Raw genomic sequence first — 9,741 nt, 5'->3', positions numbered from 1 at the left:
TTTATCTTGTTAGACTATGAATTGACCGATCAATATGCAATAATTCAAATTACCAATCAGGTACACAAATTTGACAAGAGAGCATCAAATCATTCAATGTCTTTGAAAATGGAATATAAGTGTCACAAAGTGAATTTGATACCTAAATTCAAAATATTCCACTTAAAGATATATGAGGTAGCTTACATAGCCAAGTGAATATAACACCATGCGTGAACTCTCCCTCAAAACCCATCAACATCCAATCGCGTTTAGGCCGATCCCCGTACAAAATAAGAAGCTTTTAGTTTAAATACAAAATTCAAAAGAATTTTAAGCTAGAATACCGTATTTTTAGTTTATGTACTAGTTGAAAAGTCAAACTAAATTTGCTAGTGAAATTGACAATATTGTCCAACCCTATCATCATAAGGCCATGGCCATTATCCTCCTCAATGAATTGTGACAAATATGTATGCATAAGACTTTTTTAGAAGAAAAAAATTTTGACTTTGGGCGAAAAAAATTTTGACTACGGTAATCTCTTAGGGCGTAGAGTCTAGTTCTCAGAAATCTGAGATATACACCCCAAGCCCTAAGCTCCTCCTAAGAACATTATAAACCCTAAACACAAAATGATGCAACTTCTAAAACCCTAAACTCTCAAAATCAACTCCGGACTCTAAGGGGCCTTATAAAATTCTAAAAGAAATAAGCTCTTGATGATAAGATGGTAATCTTCCATGTCTTTTATTTAGTTATAGGTTCCTTTTCTTTTTTGTAACATAAGGTGGTAGATCAACCCAAAACTAACTCAAACAGTTCGAGTCCTGGAGACTTCGATCATATAATCAAATAAATAAGCTCCAATCCATTTAGGTGGATTCTCAAAATAATAATACCCAAGATTCTTATTATAACTCAAATTAGCAAGGCCATCCGGAACAATGTTCTTAAAACATATGTTTAACTTGGTAGTTAATACAAATATTGATATCTCCATGTGTTTATGCCCACAAAGCCAAAATGTTCAAATCATGATCATTTTCTATTATATCGGTATAGCTTGCTAATAAGCTTTCTCGAGAATAAGTCTCCATCCTAATATTTTTCCACAAGCAAAACAAAGATTCCCAATGTGGGGTTAAAGCCTTAGGGAGGAAAAAAATTGAAGAAAAAAAACACAAGGATTCTCCTATCGGATATATGAAATGCCCACACTTAGATAAGTGGTTGCTACTGGTCCATGGCTGCATGTCCCAAACACCATGATCCTTATTGTATCTTACAAAGACCCCCCCCCCCCCCACAATCAAGTGGAACCCACCTTACCCTACTATACCCACATCCAAACATGCCCATAATTTCATCTCTCCAAAATTTAACCTCAGGACACTTCATTTTACCTATAAATACACATACTCTACATCCCAAACCCATACAAACAACACATTCTCACTCCACCCTACGAGCTTTTGCCTACTTAGTTGTTTAACCTTCTCATCACCAAACATGTCTGGGGTTTGGGTTTTCAAGAATGGCGTCGTCCGGTTGGTGGACGGGGCGGATTCCTTGCAAGGCTCCAACGCCCGGCCGCGTAAGGTGCTCGTCCACACTCCAACTGACGAGGTTATCAGCTCTTACGCCGTGCTTGAACGCAAGCTGTCCACGCTCGGTTGGGAGCGATACTACGACGATCCGGACCTTCTTCAGTTCCACAAACGATCCACCGTCCATCTCATCTCTCTCCCCAAGGATTTCAACAAGTTCAAGTCCATGCACATGTATGACATCGTTGTTAAAAACCGTAATGTGTTTGAAGTGAGGGACACGTAGTCCTTGGACTAGTTTGTGCAGCGTGCTGGAAGTGTTTGTGATGACTTTGATTCTGTGTTCATTTGTGTGCGTTTGTATGTTTCTGCAGGTTTGGGGTTTACTTTTGATTTTTGGTTTGGTTTGGTTAGGGTTTAGGGAAAGCTAATTAATTAAAGTAGTCAAAGGGTTTGTTTGGTGATTGACTGTTGGATAATACTCTGACAGTTTGTATAAACTGTTATCATTGTGCAATAAAAATTGGGTCTTGACTGTTGTGTTGTGTTCTTTGTTCCACACCCCCCCTCTTGTTTCCTTGGGATAAAAAAGAGACGGCAGTTTCACTCCCTTTATTTATAAACCTTTACCAAAAAGATAGGTGAATTTCAGTAATGTTTTTGGAGAGTTAGAGTCCACAGAAGATGCTTTGGCATCTCTGGTCACTCCCTGCAATCTCCGATCGCGTTTGCATGCATGGAATCATGATTTTCGGTCTCCCTTGATCGTTCTGGCTGTGGTTACGGCAGGAGCTTGTAGATTAAGAGCATTTATTCTTGTATATGAAGTCATAGGTTTAATTCCTCCTTCCCATAATATTATAATATTGTTTGTACATAACAGAGCTAGATTAATCCAAAATGTTCGAAATAACTATATGTTTCGCTAATATCTTGCGGGTGAAAAAGATTGATCTAAAAGGTTGGAAGTGATGTGGAATTTGATTTGGCATATATATGTAGCATTCTTGGCTTTGATGGATGCCTTGTTGACTGGACTAAGAGAGGAAAGAGCAACGACTACTCGCTTAATTTGCTTTGTATTCTTTCATGGTCTTTAAGATGTGTCGAAAATCCTTTATTTATTCGGGAAATACAACGAGACATTTATATTAAGTAATGAGTCAGTTATAATAATTTAGTTAAAATTAGTAATGATAAGAAATAAATTTAACTTACAAATAAATAAAAATATAATATTAAATAATATATATGTCACAAGTTTTGTACATAGACATGGAGTGTTTTATGATGAAAATTTTTTTTGGTGACTGAATATAAATTTTATCAACTTTTTATTTACGACTATTGCGGTTCATCATGAATTCACGAAAGGCCAAAATCATTTGGGCATACGAAAAAGTGGATTACCTTAGGCCAACCATTTGCTTTGCTTATCAACAACGTAGTGCCGCCACGTGTTTATACAAGTGGCAGGGGCTATCCACTCAGTAAACTGCATGCAAAATGCCGAAATTACCCTGTACAAATAGAACAAGTGAAGGCAAATTTTAGGGTTTTCATAGGCCCAAAAGTGGAATAACAAAGCCAGCCATGCATAAATAGCCATCAACTGGCATAATTTGGGTGATACAAAAACAAGACTTTTCCTGAAATATCTTATCTGGATATAGCAAAATCAACTTTGACTCAAAATGGAAATTTTTCCAAATATGGAATATACCTGTCGAGTACCATAAAAATTGTTTTGGGAGTATTGACTTGGTAGCAACTATTTAAGATTGAGTAAAAATTTCTATTTAAAATTCTTCGTATTTGAATTATAGAGATTTATACTTATGATTAGAACCGTTCATGAATCATTCTGTAAATGTCAACAAAAAAAAAATTGAAACTAAAGTCGTTTAATAAATCTATTGTAGCCACTGGCGGAGCCAAGTACAAGGCTCCCCTAGAAATAATAATTTACAATTTCCTATTTACATAGGAGAAAAATTTGTGTGAAGCTCAACGCTCCACTGGACAATGTCTAATGGCACTACAACTCAATCAAAATTTAACATATGGTAAAATTTAACTACAATTTCCTATTTACATAAAAAAATAAAATAAAATAAAATAAAAAAACCTAAAAAATATTATTTCCATAATTAAAACTACAATAATAACACCCCACCCCAGGCTTCCTCCACCGGAAAAGCCTCAATTGCAAGTCTAAAGGTGGGAAAGAACTCTAATATGGTTGATCAGTTTCCTAAGTAATGGATGTTTGTTGCTTTCATCCCGTTCTTCTAGTTTATGTATTAAATTTCCCTTGTCCTCAAAGAATTGAAATCCTATCACTTCATATTATCTCTCAATGATTAACTGGAATTGTATAGACTTTGGTGATGAACCATTTTCCGCAGACACAAAAATCTGTCTTTTATTTTTCAAAAAATTGTGCTAACCGTGACAGAAAAATCTAAGGGGAAAATATAATGGAAAACTAACCAAAACACCCTCAAAACTTTACTTTTAATCATAAGGACAAATTTTTTCAAAAATGCCAATCCTACCCTTCACACATATGTACAAGATTGGGTCAGTTTTCTGCAAAGTTCAAGTGGATACATCCAAAAGAAGAAAAGGGAGATTGACATTTTCAGAAAACATTTGCATGCAAAAGAATATGTGGCAAACATGCAACAACCAAGACAATACAGATTCACATGCAAAAAAAAATGTGGCAAACACTGCAGCAACCAAGACAACATAAATTCACATGACATTCAAGCAAAGACAAGATTGCCAGCTTTCAGAGACAGTGCTGACAGTTTTCAGAAACAGTGTGCTGTCACTATTCAGAAAATTGTAAATAGATGAAATGTTATTTTGTCTTTGAAGAATTAGATTTTGTATATAAGGGAGTCTTTCCTCCCATACAGAACACATTTTCTCAATATCTGAAAACATCATACTCACTTCATACACTCAAGCATTCGTAGCCTTCATAGCATCCTTGTAAACACTTTTTTGTAATCACTTTCTTGTAAACAACCATCTCTGTAAACATTCCATATATCAATAAAAGTTCAAGTGTACATATTCAAGCAATCTCTAAGTCTTAAGTAAGTTTTATTTTCCTTCTTAGTGTGTTTGTTTAATTAGACTTCTAGTCCAAAACAGGGAAACACTATTGTTGTTATATTATTAACCTATTAAACTGACGATCATACTTTGTTCGAGCACTCTGTTATAGTTGAATGTTTGTCATACAAATAACTAGACATCAACTAGGGTACCTCTGAGTTCTCCGTACCTCTGAGTTCAGTCGTTAAGGCCTTATACTTGTACTGTGAGTGGCCGTCATGCTGAAACATGTCGAGTTCCATGTGCAAGGTTCTATGTCTAGTTGTTATAATGGTCATCCGACTATTTAACCGAGCATGCGTTGCGAATTTGGTATCAGAGCCTAGTTTAACATTTTAATAATATAATTATAATAGTAAAGTACCTTGAGGATAGAAGTCGTAGATACAACTGATATCATATTTGTTTATTGTCTATGAACAACAGATATTATTGTCCCTGTAGACCCTGTCAACCACAATTACCAGGTATTTATTGTCCCAGACATCCAACTATAACTAGCATAAAGAGAAGATTAGCATATATATCCAAAAGAATTATTAGTACTTTGAAGAAGCAAAAGTTTTATCTTGGATATCTTGAACATCCTTCATTTATTCGTAAATATAATAACACAGAATTGCAGCATAAAGTTTTAGAAGCAAAAAGAATAACAGATCAAGTTTTAGAGACATTGAGAGAAGAAAGAGAGTTTTTAAGAAACCAGTTAGCCGTAACCCTTGAGAAAGGTAGACTATAGTTTATGATAGATTATCTTAATTTAGAAATTAGTGAACCTCAAAAAAGAAAAATAACTTTAGACCAAAATAGTTTAGTTTGTTATTTTCCATCAAGAAAGCATAATCATATTTTGCACAATGAAGAAAATTCACAAGCCAATACTATTGTAGATCTTATTATTAGCCAAGCAGAAAATATAAAATTAGAAAATAATAAGCATAATCATTTGATAAATCAGTTGTTAGAACATTTCCAGAAAAACTCCATAAAAATAATTAGACAAAATTTAGACTATATTACATCTCAGTTAGAAGATAATAATAGAAATATTCAAAGGTTTCCTAGCAAAAGAGAGATAAAAGAGCTTGTTGATCTTATAGATAGTAAGCCGAAGCAAGTAGAACTTAGATCATTAGAAATAGTTGAACAACTAAAATCAGAAGTTCAAAAAATTCAATTAGTACAAAAAGAGTTAAGTGAACAAGTAGATAAGTTGCATAATAAAATAGATAAGTTATTAGTTTAATGACAGATTCTAGAACTAGCAGAAAATATATTCAAGCTTTGAAAGAAATTAGTAAATTAGATAAAGAACCAGTAGGATTAACAGATTTTTCAACACAAGTATCCAGTAGTAATATTCCCATTAGGCAAAATAATTTGATTATCCAATTAGTTTTAAGTTTAGCTGAAAAATTAGATCAAGTTGAAGAACAAATAGCAGAAATAAACCAAGTTCTACTTAACGCATCTTCATCACTTCCACCATCTTTGTTAGATAAATTAGAAAATTTAACTTTAAGTGAAAATAATAATAGAAGACCTAAGCTAAATCCTTTTGATAATAGAAAATGGAACTCTTTAGGAAAAAAGGAAAAGAAGTAGTTAGAGCGGAAGATATTTATCCAAATGAAGATGAAGCACAAGAATTCATTCGAAGAGGTTTTGAGAGAACACAGAAAAATAAATATAACTTGTATCAATTAGGTTTATTTGAAAACAGAAGTAAAATTGTAAGCAGCATCAGTCAACATGAAGTTAGTTGTATTGATAAAGAAGTCACACTTAATCTAATTAGTAAAGAAGCAGTTACTCATTTGAGAAAATCACATTTTAGTCAGATTCATATAGGAACAATATTAATTGGAATAGCAGGATTAACTAGAGCACAAGTAGGTACAAAAGCTTTAGTATACATATATGATGATAGATGGGATAATCACCAACAAGCAACAATAGCAACAGCTGAAGTAGACTTAAGTTCAAACTTAGCAGTTATAGGTTGTATTCCAAATTATGTTATGACGATTAATGAATTTAGTAAATATATTAAAGTGAGCATAAGAACAAAAAATTATAATATATGAAAGGAGAGTATAAAAATTTGTGTATTAGCCTAATGTATATAGGTAAAGTGTCTGATAGATATAATCATAAGTTTAATTTAGAGTTTCAAAATTTAGTTCAAACATTTGGCAGTAAACATGTAAATATGATAGAAGCAAAACCCGTAGATAATAGCTTTTTATAAGGAACTCAGTGGACATTGCCTAATTTACAAGTAACACCAAATAGACAACCAGATAAAGTACAAATATATGAAACTAGTACAGGTCAAGCAACAATTAGGTTTAATAATTATAAGCAACTAGAAAAAATAGAAGAGGATGAGAGTGAAATTGAAAATGAAAGTATACATATGGCTTTTGATAACTTAGATATTAATTTGGTTGAACAAAATTTTGACTATATTGTAGATAAACTTATAGAAGATATTGATCATTTAGATGAAGAACAATATTTGGAAAAATATAAGACATATGATTTAGGACTACATAAAATTTCAGACAAAGAAATGAAAATTATAATCTTAGAAATAGGAGTAGAACACATTTTAGGATCAAAAGAATATAATAATTTATTAGAATTGAAAGCAGAATGTAATCCAGCAGAAGAAAGTAGTACATCAGGCGTAGAAAATCCAAGACACGCAAGCAGAACCGATCAACAATTTTTAAGACCAACAAATGAACAATATAATGAAAAAGCAAAAGTAGACTATATGGAAGAAAGTATGATAAAACCTAGAAAAAATAGGATTCCATATTTGAGAGGGTTAGAACAAATTAATATAGCTGGTAATATATTAAATTTAGATAATGTAGATCCACAAGATTGGGAAAGAACGATTGAGAGATGGGAAAAAGGCTGCGTACATGCAGCATTAATGTTAGATTTTAGTAATTCACAAAACATGTTAGATTACTTTGAACATACTTTGGATGGTTTAATTTTTGATTATTTCCAGTCATGGAAAGTTCAAAATCCAGAACAACATCAGGCAGCTAAAACACATTTTAATATTGATGGTTTTGTTAATTTGATTAAACAAGAGTTTTTAGATCATAATAGGTTAGATGGCAGAAGTGAACAAGAACAAATAAGAGCAATCAGAAATTTAGAACAATTACAAATTTGCGATTTACAGTATATAGCTGAGTATACCACATATTTCTTTAAATATTTAGGAAGAACAGGTAGAATTTGTGATATTAATTTATTAGATACTTATATGACAAAAATAAAAGGACCAATAGGTGAAAAGATTTGGAATGAATGGCAAAAGCATTCGAAGAAAAATGATATTGCTATAGGATCTAGAATTCAACATGTATATGATATACTTAGACAAGAGTGTAGTCAAATAAAGGCTAAGAGACAAATCAGGAAGCAATTTTACATGAGTTGTAAAAATATAGATTTACCACAACAGTATGGTTGCCATAAGAAAAATAAGCATAAGAAAATATACAAAAAGAAATATAAGTCATATAAACCCTACAAACAACATAAGAATTTCAGTATAAGATCTTCAAGAACATATAGGAAGAGAAAATATATTCCAAAACAATTTAGAAAAAGAAGTGGCAGACCTTGGATTCGGAAATATAAAGCACCAAAAGATAAGAGTAGTTGTAAATGTTATTCATGTGGAGAAGCTGGACATATTAGACCTAAATGTCCAAAATTAGGTAAACAGTCGAAAGAAAAAGTACATTTGATGGAGTTGTTTAAGTTAGAAGAAGATGAGGATATTCAGTCAATATACAGTTTAGATAATTTAAGTGATAATGAGAGTATTTATAGTATAGAGAGTATTAATATGATAGATTCAGATTCGGAAGATTCAAGTAGCACAAATAGTGATCTAGAAGAATATATGTGTGCATTCACAGAAGAACAGCATGAAGAAGAATATAAATACATTAATTTAGGTTGGCCAAAAAAATGTCATAAGTGTAATAAATTAGTTGCAAATAAATACTACAATACATACTCAATATTATGTGAAAAATGTTACAGTAATAGGTTATTAGAAGTTAATTCAGCAGAATCTGAAATATTAGGAAATATTGTTCATAGTATAGAAAAACCAAAAAGTAGTTCCTTAATCACTATAAATTGCGAAATAGAATTAGTAAAAGAACATAAGATACAAACCATAGCTATGATAGATACAGGAAGTACAAAGAGTGTCATAAGAGAAGAATTAGTACCAGAAAAATATAGACAAAAATTAGCAAAACCAGTAAGAATAACACAATTTGATGAGAGACCAGTTTACTTAACACATTATATAAATAATGAGTTTATTAAAGTAGAAAAACAACAATTTAATTTACCATTAACATTTGTCTCACCAGTAGGATCATATCCATTTATTTTAGGATTAAACTTTTTGAAAAGTTTGCAAGGTTTTTTATTTATGAACCCTAACATAACATTTTTCAAAAGAGGCATTACAATAACTGATCAAAGTAATACTGTAGAAGCATACAAAAACATAAGTATAGAAGAGACTAGTGGCCAAGATAGTTATCATTTAGAAAACTCAAAAGAAAATGATGAGCATAATAACGTAGAAGAGTTTGATGAAGACATTTTTGAACATGAATACCCGATTTTAGAAGAAGGAACCTGTATAGAAATATTACAGTTAGACAAACCAAAGAGTTTAGAAGAATTGTTACAATTAGCAGAACAAACTAGGATTATAGGAGAAGACCCACAGTTACATTGGAGCAAAAATAAAATACTAGCAAAATTAGATATAATTAACCTAGATTTAACTATTAAGACGGCTGATATGCCTTGTAGTCTAATAGATAAACAAGAGTTTGAGCAGCAAATAAAAGAGTTGTTAAATTTAAAAGTAATTAGACCATCCAAGTCTAGACATAGATCAGCAGCATTTATTGTAAGGAAACATTCGGAATTAAAAAGAGGTAAGGCTAGAATAGTTTATAATTATAAGAGATTAAATGATAATACATACGAAGATAGTTATAAATTACCAAAT

The 9,741-nt window shown here is 31.9% G+C and overlaps 1 protein-coding gene across 1 annotated transcript; it reads left to right on the top strand.

Annotated features, from left to right (window-relative positions):
- The first annotated feature begins 1,403 nt into the window (after positions 1-1,403).
- On the top strand, positions 1,404-2,067 carry LOC126606927 (flowering-promoting factor 1-like protein 3). Its single transcript, XM_050274327.1, has one exon. The coding sequence runs from the start codon at positions 1,492-1,494 to the stop codon at positions 1,813-1,815; it is 324 nt and encodes a 107-aa protein (XP_050130284.1). The 5' UTR covers positions 1,404-1,491; the 3' UTR covers positions 1,816-2,067.
- The last annotated feature ends 7,674 nt before the right edge of the window (positions 2,068-9,741 follow it).

The sequence above is a fragment of the Malus sylvestris genome, chromosome 16 (genome assembly GCF_916048215.2).
Source record: "Malus sylvestris chromosome 16, drMalSylv7.2, whole genome shotgun sequence".
Classification (NCBI taxonomy): Eukaryota; Viridiplantae; Streptophyta; class Magnoliopsida; order Rosales; family Rosaceae; genus Malus; species Malus sylvestris.
This window is presented reverse-complemented; position numbering and strand designations above follow the sequence as displayed.

What these genes read in the sequence shown, in the direction of transcription:
- LOC126606927 (XM_050274327.1), top strand. Translation starts at nt 1,492, where the DNA reads ATGTCTGGGGTTTGGGTTTTCAAGAATGGCGTCGTCCGGTTGGTGGAC.